The sequence below is a fragment of the Lepisma saccharinum genome, chromosome 8 (assembly GCF_977018435.1).
Source record: "Lepisma saccharinum chromosome 8, izLepSacc3.1, whole genome shotgun sequence".
In the NCBI taxonomy this organism is placed as follows: domain Eukaryota; kingdom Metazoa; phylum Arthropoda; class Insecta; order Zygentoma; family Lepismatidae; genus Lepisma; species Lepisma saccharinum.
The window spans coordinates 79,285,129-79,300,689 of record NC_139236.1 but is presented as its reverse complement, the minus strand read 5'-3'; the positions used below and the strand labels follow the sequence as shown (position 1 = coordinate 79,300,689).

At 38.0% G+C, this 15,561-nt stretch overlaps 1 protein-coding gene across 7 annotated transcripts in view; it reads left to right on the top strand.

Moving 5' to 3' along the window:
• Positions 1-1,258: 1,258 nt before the first annotated feature.
• The window catches only part of LOC145991182 (double-stranded RNA-binding protein Staufen homolog 2-like), a 56,826-nt gene continuing 42,523 nt past the window's right edge, over positions 1,259-15,561 (top strand). For 4 of the 7 annotated variants that reach the window (XM_083127040.1, XM_083127043.1, XM_083127044.1 and 1 more), the window contains exons 1-3: positions 1,260-1,435; positions 11,689-11,787; positions 14,806-14,918. In XM_083127040.1, the coding sequence (XP_082983166.1) occupies positions 11,729-11,787; positions 14,806-14,918 (172 nt within the window). In that variant the 5' untranslated portion in view covers positions 1,260-1,435; positions 11,689-11,728. Of the gene's footprint in view, positions 1,436-11,688; positions 11,788-14,805; positions 14,919-15,561 lie in introns of all 7 variants that reach the window. The other 3 variants (XM_083127045.1, XM_083127041.1, XM_083127042.1) reach the window with 2 other exon arrangements.

The following is a 15,561-nucleotide window of genomic DNA, read 5'->3' as shown; positions in this document are numbered from 1 at the left end:
AGGAATAACTGCAAATGGTGCAAAATTGAATACCAACTGGATCGTTTACTTCCACGCATGGACCTCATGTGAAAGTTATTTATAAAGGTGTGGGATGTTGTACGTGTTGCATACAGAACTGTTCAACATGGTCTATTAAAGTTGAAAACTAAGTGTGGATACTTTCTTGTGTTCTTTTTAATTCAACCTTGAAATGTGCTCAATAATTTCATTTATTTTACTTCACTATTCTACCAATTTTGACTAATCGTGAAGATGAAAATGAATGGTGATAAGATGAAGAGAACAATCACAAATGCACACAGGCATACTGCCTGAGAGTCCAGGTGCCAGAGCCTCGTTAGTCTGAAAAATGCAGTCCAGGATGTACTATGTGGAAGAGAAGTTGACATTTGGGTGCCTTCCAAAAGAGCCACTCACCCTTTACACACCGTAATATGCCACATGTCATGTCTTATGCAACATGTCACATCCCTACACCATGAAGTGCTACTATTGGCTGTGACTTGTACTCAAGCGAAATGTGTTGCTTGTGACTTCAGTGCGCAATCTCTCGAAAACTAACAATAAATTGCTAATGGAAAAAAATGCGGTCATTGCACATCAAAAACAATACTCAAAAATGATTATAGAAATGGAAATAAATCTAGTCTTTTCCCAAGGCCAAAGTAACCACCCCTAACAAGTTCCACTTTGAGCACTGGTAAAAGTAAACAAATAAACTGGGTTAGGCAAGATTGCTCAGCCATAATCTGTAGTCTTATGCCCCATTGGGGATATTGACCTCAGCCCCCTATGCATATGCATCAATGATATTGGAAACCATACATACTCCTCAATACTGTGAAATTTTAACAATACTAATAAATTCACAGAAATTCTATGTTGTGTCCATTTTGGTACACAGGGGCCAGCTGCCCTTTCCAGAAATTTTGCAAATTTACAAATAAAAGCAGTAAAGAGAAATGCAACCAGAGAGTATATATTTATCTGTGATATAACCCCCGCTCTCAAAATGACCCCCCAATTACCATTTTTGTCTTTGAACAACTTTCAAAACGAAGGTTAAAAATTGTAATCACGAAATATTATTTTGTGCATTCCGCCCAAATCCACCTTTAGAATTGCAGCCATTTCGGAAAAAAAAACCCTGCGCGTACGCTAGTGCATAAAAATAGGCGGAGTGCCTTTGTTAAAAATATATCTGCAGAAACTGAGCATGTTATTACATTCCTCCGAAATTGGTGTTCGTGTAGAACCACCTTTCATCGGTGATCTGGGAGCAGACCGACATGGCCGCATGTTAGTCTCATATTTTCTTTACTGTTTGCCAACGTTGTGAAGGGTCTATAATCCCACTTGGAACCATCTTTTTCATCTCAACCAAGAAGGAAATTCTCCGAGAACCGGTTGAAGTGAAATAGAAGGGTTACAGGTATGTATGTTATGTGAATACGAATGATATACTGTATGTTTTTTTTTTACCGGCATGGGAGTTGACTGTCTTGTATTAACTCCATTTTAGATGTGCCGTCGATCCAAAGAAATTGCCATATTGTAGCACGAATTCGCAACATATTTTGCATTGTTTTTGAAAACTAGGCTTCTTTATCTACAAACATTCATATTAAACCAAAACAAAAAATGCATATTGCGAACATTAAATTTGCTGAAGATTCAACGCAGTGTCCGTGTTGAAGAATATTGAATTGGAACCGAACGTAAAAGGGTTTCAAAAACAGTCTTTTTGCTAGACATTAACTATCAATGAACCGTAACCGATTCACTAAGAATGTGAAACAAATAGCTTTGTCATCTTCCGGATAATGTCGACATTCTCCCCTTCGTCGTAAGTGTTATTTTTTGGGGGTGGGGTTACTGCAACTCAAATATCAGCAGATCCGTGTATTTTCTGAATCCATGCTAATAAATCCTTTCAGTAAATTGTAATGTGAGAAAAGGTAAAACGTTCGGGTGTAAGTTTCCAGTTTCACTAATTATGAATGGGGTCCTGATTAAACTAAGGGATTTTTCTGCAAAAGAAATTTATTCGGGCCAAGTTCCTTATGTTTTATTGCCATTTCATCGTGCTACGAATGCAATTTTTATATGGTTCGATTTCGATTTACGTCTGTTACCACATACTGCAGAGTTTTAGCGATTACTTAAGATTTTGTTCAGTATATGCTTTTGTGGTTACGTTAGGCAGGTCAGGTTTGGTTCTCTTAGCATTAAAATAAAGTCCCTAAAGGTATTCCACTAAGGTTCCGATTTACTTCTACATTCATTCCCACTAGTCTACGATACTTACTGTCAATGGAGAATACCTTGTCCATGGGAAGTGCACATGCTTGCGTAAGGTAATTTTTATGTTTTGTTTTCAACATAAGAAGCCTCTTTTTCGAATCCAAACAGTGCCCATTACTTTAAGAAAGGTTCAAATTTCGTGATACAGTGATTTCCAAAATTCTACGATAATTAGTCTTTTTGGTAGTAGAATTGAAATAAGATCATAAAACAATTTGAACTGTTACTGGTAGTTGATGTCAAAGGAAATAGACACATTATCATTGCCAACTCATTATACGTATATCCCCTTATATAAGGGAAGACTACATACGCATTGTCATTTCTCTTTCAATTCACAAACCTCATTTTACATAAAACAAAGCAAATAAACAGTGAAGGACAATTTGTCTATTATATTGATCCCCAACTATACATTTGTGAACTAAGAACAGAAAATAGGTTGACATGTTTATTGTGTAATTAGATAATCCAGCTTTTTTTTCATCTAAAAAGTACTGCAAAATTTACATACATATTGAAATGGCAGCCCGATTTCTGATTGATTCAAATCTCATCTACGTGCATAGAGGGGTGACCTTCCACGTTGTACACCCTATTGTCAACCTCACTTCCACATAGTACATCAAATTGTCAACCTCACTTCCACATAGTACACCCTGGACTGCATTGTGCAGACAAACTAAGCTCTGGCGACTGACCCTATGGCCAGTATAATTTTTTGTGTTGTCCTGTGTTTTGTCCTTGCGTGTGCTGAGTGCCTCTTTACTGCCTCAGCTTTTGACCAAAGTCAGAATATTTTAATATTTTAGTTACAACACGACATTACAGTTATGTTATTTTAGTTCTGGTAAGGGGCTGGACCCCGTATAAAGTGACGAGTGCAAAATAGCCTAAGTGCTGATGCACCCAAAACTTTAAATTCAAATTCATCTACATACAGTTCAAGATGATGTGAAATTGTTACATGATAAATGACATATACTAAAGAATAATTTATACTTCATATTTCTTGCAAACTGATTTTTCTGAGGCCTTGACCCACTAGATTTCCTCGAGAATTATAAGTAGACTTTTTAAACTATTGATAGATTTTTACGTTTCATGTGACATGAAATTTGTTTCAGGGTGCAAAAAACTACACACAACCAAGATATTTGATCCCAAAGTGTGGCCTGCGCAGTAATAAATCAGCCTATCTTGGACTACTGCTACTGATCAGTAAAAACTAGTTGTCTGCACACTCAATATGTGAAAAAAACACATGCAAATGCTAATGCCACCAAACATATTATGTGGTTTCAGAGTGAAATGTGTCAAGTGGCAAACAAATGACATGCTACTTTCATTATTTTTTATTTGTAAAAACTGGTACTATGCATGCTCAGAAAGCAAAAATGCACATGTATTTTTTTTAATCAATAGATTTTAATGTTTTATATAACAAAATTTGTTTCAGGTCATGGAAACCACATATAACAAGGTATTCCAATAGTACCACATCAAACCACACATGGCCCAAGTTTAGATTGTTTAATTCCAAATTTAATGATTGTACAGGGGCATTTTTGGAAACTATTTGATCTCGGCAGAATCATTTTTACAGAAGAAACTACTTACGGAAATGAGTTTCTGTAGCATTCTGAAAGTTCGTGGACGTATTTTCTTCCATCGTGTAATCTATTTTACCGGGAAATCATGTATTTTTGAAGAAAAATATCTCTCCGACGCACAAAGCTGTATCGATTGTTTTACGAACAAAATTTTAACATGCTTGCCTAACCTACCCGAACCTAACCTTGCAGGAAATGGTTCGTGTCTCGTGGTCTTCTATCTCTTAAAAAGACTTCCCTTAGTCAACAACATACTTTATTATCACAAGACCTCTACAAGCAAATGCGCTGCTCCCTGTCCGATCCACACCTTCACCCTCAGCCATCTCCCTCTGACAGTGCTGCCAGTTCCCCCCAACTCAAGGCACAGTAGATTACACATATGTTACATCTTCCCCTTTACAATAATTCCTTATACACAAATTACTAAACATAATCATGAAGTCTGACTGGCTGTTTTACAGTTCGACCAGACCTGGTTACATACATATTTTTACTGCTGTTTGTTTCAGTCTCAGTTCCACTTTTTACAGAGTTTGGAGATTCTACTGACGTTCTGACATTACAAGGTTCATATGTTGGACACACTACAGATGTCTTGACATTACAAGGTTCATCATCTAAGACATTTTTAAAAATTGGAGCATTGTTAGATTTTCTTAAATGTACCTTATTTCTTCTAAGCAATTGATTGTTTTCATCTCCAACCATGTATAACCTTGGAGAATCATGACTTGCAACTACCTGACCTGGTACCCACACCTTATCCCTCTGAATTAAACAGTTTTCACCAGGCTTAAACTTAGGTCTTTCATGAGCTGACTTATTATAGTAACTCCTAGATTTATCCTGTTTTTCCTTTAGTACTTTTTTTACATTCAACTGTACTTCCGGATTTAATAATTCTTTATGAATAGGCAACCTAGTTCTTACTCTTCGACTCATCAACATCTGAGCTGGTGTTATATCTAAACCAGCTACAGGAGAATTCCTGTACTCTAGAAGAGCTAACAACACATCACTGTTTTCTTCATTACATTTTTTTAACAATGACTTAGCAATTCCTACAGCTTTCTCAGCAAGTCCATTTGATTGCGGATACCTGGGACTGCTGGTTATAAAATTAAAATCCCATTGTTTTGCAAATTTTTTACACTCTAACGATCCAAAAGGCATATTATCACCAACTACAACTTGTGGAATCCCATGAGTTACAAATATAGACTTCAGTTTATCTATTATTTCTGTTGATGTTTTAGACTTTAGTGGCCTAATTTCCAACCACTTAGAGTAATAATCCATAACTACTAGATAAGATCTACCTCCATACTCACAAATATCTACCCCTAACCTTTCAAATGGCAATTCTGGAATAGTATGCGAGATTAATGGTTCTTTACAATTTGACCTCTGATGTTTTTCACATACTCTACAATTTTGGACTAAATTTTGAATATCTGTTGCTAGCCCTGGCCAATATACCACTTTTCTTGCTTTCAGTTTAGTTTTAGCAATGCCAAAATGACCTTCATGCAGTAACATTAGAACCTTTTCTCTTAATTTTAATGGTACAACTACTTTATGTCCCAAAAACACTAATCCACCTTCTACATGTATATCACTACGTAACTTGTTGTACACTTTTACTTCATCTGGCACATATTTCTTTTCCACTGGCCAACCATTTGTATGGTACTCCATTAATTTACAAAGAACTGGATCTTTTTTGGTGTGTTCACAAAATTCTTGTTTTCGTGATTCACTGATTTGCAAATGGTTGGTTACACTATGGACAACTTCTGCTAAGAATGGATCACTCTGTACTTTGTCCTTTATGAACGACCTAGACAACAAGTCTGCAATGTGCATATTTACACCTGGAATATACACCACATTCAGATTATACTTCAACAATCTCACCTTCATCCTTTGTAACCTATTTGACATAACATTTGCTACATATTTCTGCATTATAGAGACTAATGGCTTATGATCTGTATGAATTTCAGTTTGCCTACCATAAATGTAATAATGAAACTTTTCTACTGCAAACACAATTGCTAACATTTCTTTTTCTATTTGAGCATATGACTTTTCAGTCTCTGTTAGACTACGAGAAGCATACGCTACTGGTCTACCTTCTTGCAATAAGCAACACCCTAGCCCTTCACTAGAGGCATCGCACTGAATGACAACTTTCCTTTTGTCATTAAACACGGCTAGCACTGGAGTTGTAGACACCTTGTCTTTTAACTTCCGTAATGCTTGACTATGATGAGGTAACCATTGCCAATGAACTTTATCTTTAAGAAGTTCTCGTAGTGGAGCTGTTACAGTAGACATACCTGATATAAACTTACTTAAGTAATTCACCATACCTAGAATTCTTTGTAATTCTTTCCTACCTCGGGGTTCCTCAATGCTGATAATGGCTTTGACTTGTTCTTGATCTGCCTTTACACCTTCTTTGCACCCACATACTTCACTTCACTGACCTTGTACTGTACTTTTGCTGGATTGAATTTTATATTCAACTTTCTAGCTCTTTCTAACACTTGTTGCAATATTATATCATGCTCAGTCTCACTTTTTGCAGCGATTAACAAATCATCAAAGTATATACTTACACCTGAAATATCACCAAAATTCTTTTCATTGATTTTCTGAAAAACCTCCGGTGCTATTGACAAACCAAATGCCAATCTAGTAAACCTGTAGCACCCAAAAGGAGTATTGAAGGTACACAATTTACTTGAATCTTCATCTAACTCTACATGGTAAAATCCATCTTTCAAGTCAAGTACTGAATAAAGTGACTTGTTACTTAGCCTTGCACTTAACTCTTCCACTGTTGGTATTAACACAAAGTTTCTTTTAATGGCCTTATTCAAATCCTGAGGATCTAAACACAACCTTAGTGAGCCATTTGGTTTTTCAATAATTACTAAATTACTGACCCATGCTTGAGGATTCTCCTCTTTAACTATTATACCTTGTTTTTCCAACACTTCTAAGCTTTGTTTTAATTTAGGCACTCTTCGTGGAGGCTTAGCAACTGGTTTTACATTTTCATCTATTTCTATTCTTAATTTACCTGAGCATTTACCTACTCCTTCAAAAACATCTTTATTACTTTCAATGAACTCAATTTTGTCACTTGCGGATACTGGATTAACCTGCACCCTTTTCACTAGATTTAGGCTGACACATGCATTTACACCTAATATTGGCTTACATTGCCTGAACTCATCTTTAATTATTACAAACTCTAACTCCACTTCAGACAATTGTGACGCACAGCTTAACTTTGCCACACCTAATGGATGAATTTTTGCACCTCCAAAGCTTTCTATGACCACCCTTGTTGGCCTTAGCTTGTCCTTACTTTTAATTTCACTCAATACCCTTAGTGGCATCACATTAACTTCAGCACCAGTATCTAGTTTGAACTGAATCTCCTCATTCTCTACCATTATTTTTTCTAACCACTCCTTCCGACCATCTTCCTTATTGTGGGTACTTGCACTTCCACTTGCTGCAAATACAGCAGTAACACTTAACACCTCACCACCACTGTCTGACGTGTCATCTTGCAATTCCACATTTTTTACTTGTTTCACTTTACACCCAACTGCAAAATGATTATACCCATTACACTTTTTACAACGCTTACCAAATGCTGGGCATGCTGCTTTTTTATGCTTATAACCACACCTCTTGCACTGATATACTTCCTCTTCATTTTTCTTATTCCTGTTCGTCTTATTCTGGTACGACTTACGAGGATTTACCATACCTCCTACTGGACGAGTTTCTTCTTCCTTATGGGCTTTCACGACCATCACAGCATTCATACCTGGATTCCTATTCTGAATCGTGGTTGCTTGTTGCTTGCTTCTTTCTGCTGAACGTCCCATTTCCACAGCTTTTTCGAGTGACAAGTCTCCCTCTCGTAACATTCTTTCTTGTAGGCTTCTGTCATGAACACCCAAAACTATACGATCTCGGACCACGCTATCTGCTTGGTCACCAAAATTACACGACTTTACCAGTTTTTTGAGATCAGTTACAAAATTATCGAAGAACTCTCCCTCACTTTGTACACGAGAGTTGAAAACATACCTCTCCACCACAGTATTTTTTCTCGGATTTGCGTAATTTTCATATGCTAGCAAAACGTGTTCATAATTACTCTTGGACTCTTCCGACAAACTAAAAGTACTCAACAAGTCAACAGCCTCCTCACCTATTACATTAAGTAATATGGCAACTTTTACGTCACTAGACTTCGTGTTATGCCCTGCTGCTTTCATATATATTTCGAAGTTCTGTCGAAAGCGACGCCAGTTTTCACTTAGATTACCCGAAAGCTGCAATTCCTTGGGAATCTTGGCCGATTCCATGACGGCGAACAAAATTCACACGTAGGCACTCAACTCACCCGTTCTTCCGCCCATCTGAAGCCCGAGTTTTATTTTCGGTTCGCAACATTTCCACACGACTGCGCCATGTCTCGTGGTCTTCTATCTCTTAAAAAGACTTCCCTTAGTCAACAACATACTTTATTATCACAAGACCTCTACAAGCAAATGCGCTGCTCCCTGTCCGATCCACACCTTCACCCTCAGCCATCTCCCTCTGACAGTGCTGCCAGTTCCCCCCAACTCAAGGCACAGTAGATTACACATATGTTACAGTTCGTATGGCTATCCGTAAATGGTTTTTGGGGCTGTCCGTCAATGGTTTGTGGGGCTATTCAGGCATTTTTCGGTTACAAAGGTTGGAAACACTGCATACCCACATGATCCACCATGCTAATCAAGTTGCACCCGCCATATTGTGTGTTATGCAAGCGGAAAAAGAAAGAATAATAATTACTCTTAAGGTGATAAATTAAATTACATCTTAAAGATTATTTCGCAATGCAGAATAGGTAAGTATGAATGTGAAAAATGACTACATAAACAAGTGAGAGGTGTTCTGCCGAAATCGAATAGGTAATGCATTTTCTATTTTTGTTAACACGTCCTGCAGAGTCTGTGTGTTGTCTGAAAACCTGTTTGTATGTTCCATATGGATTGCGGCTGCCATTTACTTCATGTGCGTGGGTGGGTGTAAGCAGGTATTACGTCAGGTCCCTAAATGCTTTCATTGTTAGATGAGTCAGATTTCGGACTCTGTATTAAAATAACATCCCTAGATCCTTCCAACACTTGATAACATATCATCTGTTCTCAGGCTTAAAAACCCCTTCGAGAGGCTAATTTCCAAATCATAATTTGTCTGGTAAATAATACTTAGTGAAGCTTTTAACTGTACTAATTAGTTTTTGGAAGCTCCAAACTTAACACCACAATAGTTTCCAGTATTCTAAAACACTTCTTAATACTCTTATAAAACTTGCAAGAATAATTATTAAACATTTGGAAGCATTACTCCACAGATTACTTAAACTCATCTCGATTAGCTAAAAACAAACAAACTCGCTCGTCATTTTCATATTTCTCTTCCCTACAGGCAGTTTTTTCACTACAGCCTCCTGGCTGTCCGTTCTTGCACCTTCATGTGAGCATAGGATTAATTTAGACCCAAGTTCCGATTGTTTAATTCCGAAAGAAAGAAAAAACAAAGGCCTCTTACCTTTATAGATTGCTGACAGTACAGGAAAATATATGCGGTTTCTCTTTCAATGCTTGCCTGTTGTATACAATAACAGCAGTGCTCTCACTACAATACCTAACATTCATGAGCTCAATGTAACTACGACATATGACACTGCAAGAATTAATGTTTTCAACATAGTTTTGAATAGGGGATGCGGAAGAAATTTAGGGCATGCGCAACCACCCCCTCGTGCCCCCTGGCACCGCCTCTGCCAATCAATTCAAAATCCAAAATCTCTGTGGTAGCTAGTCACCATTCATCGAACCAGATATACTGTTACCTCAGAGATTGTTAATTTAGGCCCTCTTATGCTGAAACACGACACGAAATACCCATGGATGATATGTACCGAATCCAAAAACTGCAGTATCCCCTCTCCCTTTTTTGTATTAGCAGTTAGGTTATCTGGTTCCACCATTGTGATCGTGGAGCCACAGCGTGCCAGATCCGATAATACAAATAAAAAATGATTTCACTGTAACAATATATTAACCAAGCACTTTTTAACGTAGCCCACTCCCATTCTTCTTTCACTACACAGATAGAAGACAAAACAGATTGATGGAATCATTAATCAAAAATAAAAAAAACATTAACACGTTGAAACTTCAATTTTGTGGTAATTTATTCTAACAATATGAATTCTGTACAATCCCTAACTATTCCCCCAATTACTGACACACATGTCATCAAATATATATATATATGTAGAAAATAGTAAAAGTCACACGTGTATAAATAATTCTGATTTACCATACATACCATTATAATCAATTTTGACAACACTAACACATGTATTCTATAACTGGCTCTGGTTTGGATGATCGGAACCTTAGTTATTAAGACATGAATATTCTCATATCAAGATTTGAATTTTTGGCCATACATTGGTGGCATGGAATATTTAACGTAAGTAGTTTTGCACAAATGAATAATTCTAAACTGTTAACAAAATTCAAAAAATAGAATGAATGGGCTGGTCTTTAACTAAACAAAACATAATATGTAATTATACCTGACTATTCCATGTTCACACCAAAAGTCAAAACGGTACAGTCAAATCCAGTTTGTGCCAGCTTCCGATCACCTGCACAGTGTGCCCTCGAGGAAAAAACCCTCCTTTACTGGAGTATGCCTCAATTACCACTACTCGCTGTCGTGACAAACCTCGGCCGCTACGAAGAGTAGGGGAGCATGGCACCTCAGTCGAGTTACATTTTTTTCCCGTTCGGGGAAGCAGGGTTGCCGGTTTTACATGCAAGGCATCGTGACTCGAGCGTAATATACATAATTAAGCAAACATCCTCGTAAGAAATTAAAGAGAAGAATGTGGTGGAGCTTTAAATCATACAGTCTATAAGCAAACATCACAGAGGGGAGGCTGAAGGTAGGGCCACAAACATTCACACATTCGGCCATTTATGGAGGTTATGTGATCAGCACTACACTCCAGCCACATTTACACACTAGTGTTGCCCACAGATACCAATTTATTAGAGACTGTGTGATATCCTGAGCCACTCCATGCGGTACACTGTTGGAAAAATTTCCACCTGAAATTATCCTCCCCCAGGAATCGAACCTGGTGCTCCATGTGCCTTTTGGAGGGGGGTGTTCTAGTGTGTATTTTTTCAATCACTTCTGAATTACCCTGTATATATTGTAGCTGCCTTCATTTTGACAGATGTTGTCAAAATATGCAAAAATGGAATATGTGTGTATTTCCTGCTCATGTGGGTGCATGTGTGTGTGTGTACACAGCTGACACATGTACAATGTCTACATCATTATTACTATTAATTGTGAATAATATGCCCCCAATTTGTATCCTTGTTATTGGTGGTTGAATAATTCATTTTGTTTCATTTAGGCTCTTTTCCGTTGGTTTTGTAGTTCTCATAGATAAGAATATAATAACTCAGTTGCTATCTTTCATGAACTATGACGACTAACCAAAAGGTCTGCTTGCATGCACATGGGATGCATACTTTGTATAACATTACCATAACCTAACAATTGCTTGTGCTGGAAGAGAAATAACCTGGTTAATAATTTTTGTTCCTTTCCTGTAAACAAAAATATTTTGACTGTAGTCCTGTTTCAGTTCCTATGCAGCTGGTCCTGCTGTGATTTGGGACGAAAAAATGCTGCACCATCAACATCCTGTCCCCATACAAGCGAACCAGCTGAGGGAGGCCGGCAGGTACTGCAATATTAGATCTGCTTTGCCTGTACTAACTTGCTGTTTGGTGTGCATACTGCATGTATTAGGGGTAGCCACATGTCCGATGTCTTTCATCCAGATTATCCAGGCTTGATTAATTGTCACTTCTGAAACTGTACCGGAGGTTTTGGTCACCCCCAGTAAGGAGTGCACATTTTTATTTTCCTTTTTATAGTAGATTTTGTATTAGCTTACAATTTGCTTTTTGGTTTTGTTGGTGCTACATTTCTGAAGTAGTAGCTCGAATTAATATTGGTTCTATTTGATAAATACTGATTTATATTCTTCATTCTCAGCTTATTTAGATTTAGAGTGAGTAAGTGTGTATGAACCGGTTCAAATCCGGGAACTTTTCTAACGGTGAAAGCGGCCCCGGCGCCCACCCAGCGTCGAATAACATGGGTACCTGGGGGAAACCCTGGGGGGTGAAGGCGGTCAGGGGCGTGATGCTGATCACATCACCCCCACTCACGACCGGATCAAGAAAGTGTGGGGCGTTACCCCCACACCCCCTATATGCCTTCATGGCGTGGTGCTATGCACAGGGGCGCACTTTACCTTCACCTTTTACTTTAAGTGTATATGTGACTTATGAGGTCTGACAATTACGTTTGCTAACTCATCCTAGAAAAAGTTCTACATACCTCATTGCTGAATATCACTATGGTCACCTTCGAAGGACTCCCTTTGTGAAGCTATGCACAGACTCCAGCACCTAGTCCACCCTTCAAAGCAATTTTGGAACTCTTTTTTGCTGATCAGAGTTGTCGTCATATTACCCTTTTATGTCCTGAATGTCATCAAGATGTCTTCCTTTCAATATTGACTTTATCTTCGGGTAAAGAAAAAGGTCCTTTGGAACCATGACTTCGTCATCACATTGTCTTGCCTCTCCAAAAGGTCTTGGCAAACTTAGACTCTTCTTTGCTTTCATGAACTTCTTCTGGACAATTTTTCCACATCCCTTTCTCATGCCAAGATTTTCATTTAAAATTTTCCTAACTATTTCTCTATGGATTATATTATGTGGTCTGCTTCGCTCCTCACTGTTAGCTGATTATTTTTACTCTCAATTCGACAAATTTTTGGAATGTTTTCGCCAGTTCTGCTTGTTACTGACCGCTTTTGCGTCTCTTCTTCAGTGTATTTGAAGCTCTGACATTCTCGCAATGACGCATCGACCTGAACTGAGACACTGATATACCAAAGTTATGAAACTTTACTAAACTGTTTCTACAGTGCTCGAACTTAATTGTCAGACCTTGTACTAAAGCATATGTATGTGAGCTCCATAAGATGCAACAATGACATAATTAATTTTCACTGTTTTATGCTAATACTAAAAATATATATGAAAGTGCTCTCTCCTTCTCTTTCTGTCTGCCGCCCCCTGTGGTGGAGTGGTTAGCACATTGCGCTACGGCACCAGGGGTCTTGGGTTTGAATTCTGCCCTGGGCATGGATGTTTGTGAGCGTCCATTCATCATATCATCACTCATCCCCATCTTCGCAAATTAGCCAAAAGTAGCACAAAGAACGAAGTAAAATAAAGCAAACCAATTTCTCCCCCCCCTTCTCTCTCTCTCTCTCTCTCTCTCTCTCTCTCTCTCTCTCTCTCTCTCTCTCTCTCTCTCTCTCTCTTTCTCTCTCTTTTCAGTAGCATCTCTTGTATTCTTTTGTTTTTTCCCATATTTAATGTTCTCATCAGTAGCATCCCAACTTCATTGTCATTTATTCATCCCTTTCCATGGAAGTGAAGTGGAAGGAGGAACCAAGACACTTTGTGATCAAAGTGTAGTGAAATCAGAGTTGAGAAAACTGAATCCTACATTGATTAGTTTGATGACTGCATGTGGGGTTTCAATCACATGACAGAAGAGAACACTGAGTTCCTAGTTAATGAAGACATAAGCAACATATAATCGTGAGAATCAACACGAGCAGTCCAGGAAAGTGCCCATATACATTACCTGCTGCCTGTCTAGAATGAAACCTGCTGGCATGAATGCCTCCACTGCCACAATTAGTTTCTGATCCAGTCAACGTTCCACTGCAGACTGATTTTGAACCGTACAGCTGCCAAGCATGGGAGATTCCTGCACACCTGCATTCAGACAGAGTTAACAGAACCGAAATCTCGCAGACTATGAGTTTATGTATAAGAATGATGTACAACATGACTATTTATATATATTACGATTTATTATTTGCTGTAGTATGCCACTTATTTGCCAGTGTATGTCATTTGGTTTAGGTTTTAGTCAGTACAGTAATATATCAATAAACTAAAACTAATCTTTGTAACACATCATTGTCAAGGTCAAGGACTGTCAAGCTGCATTTCATTGGGTAGTGTTTACTCTGCACATCAAGTGCCATTCCCACTGCTATCCAATTTTCTAGATGCTGCTATTTCTTTTTATGTAGCTGTCCATTCATTCTCACAATGTTAGGTCAACACTTGAACACAATTGAATCTCCCATCAGGGATTGAACCAAGGACCGCTTGCACCAAAGATGAGAATGCTAATCAACTGGAATGAAAGAGGAGTTAATTTCAAAATTAGATTTAGTGTATTATTTCATAACATACTTTAATTGTTAATTGATTAATATCTTGCCGTGTGGTCTAAGGTGTCAAGCTTTGGGCTCGGGGCTACTGAACCCATGCTGGTTTGAGTCTCGTGAGATTTCAACCTGTGGACTGGTAGCCACCCACAATCATGAGGAAATTAGTGAGCTACAAATGAGTAGCGTAGTGTGCTGACCACATGACACCCTGTAACTGGTTGAATGATTGTCCACCTCTTCTGAGGCATGTGGGAGTAAGGCCAGCAGTCTGTAGGTAGACCTTTGCTGTAAGGTTATTGGTATTATTAATATTAATACACTCTCCATTGGTGGAATAAGCTCTTAAGATGTAAAGTAGAACAGCTGCAGGCTGAACCTCACCCTTTAATAAAGGAAAATGGAAATTGACACCCTTGTTGCTTCCAGAATGGCCCAAGTTCCACTCCGTATGCCTCAACCTGGAATGGCTCCTCCTCAACAAAGGCCTCCACATGGAACACTCATGATGGGGATGCAGCCACCTCAGGCTAGCGTGCCTGGTAAGTTGTCTTGGCATTTGGTTTCGGAAAATATACTATTTCGTTCTCCCTTAGAATGGAATCTCCACTGAATTTGGCCCTGTGGCATGCACTGATCTTGAAGGTAAATATATGTACCATTTGAAATGTTCTCATTAATGATATGCTGTATTAGGGATGAAGTGATCAATTTTTTTAACCGTTTCTGATGAAATACTTTAATACAATAAAATCTTATATTAAATAAATACCACATCTTTCATTTCCCAAAAATTGAAAATAATGTGTGTTTTGTAAACAAGTATATATTTGTTGAATTGGCTATGTTTCAATATACAATCGTGGTATTCTTGCTAAGCAATGTCACCTATATTTGCTACAAGTAACAATGAATTTAATTTAAATGTGTTAATATCTTAGTAATGATGTTTGAAATATAAAATGGTCCTTGGTAACAATTAAAAACTGGATTTTAGATTTTTTTAACTTTTGGACGAAAATGTAATAATGTTGTAATAATTTTTTAAAAAAATAAGGTAGGGGTGCTGAAGATGCCCTCCCCCACCTGCATAATTTCGGAGGTATGCACTTTATACCCTGGTACCTGAAAATGAACCCAGGGTGTCAGTTCTGTGGATTACCAGATTCCCCCATTTTTTTCCTC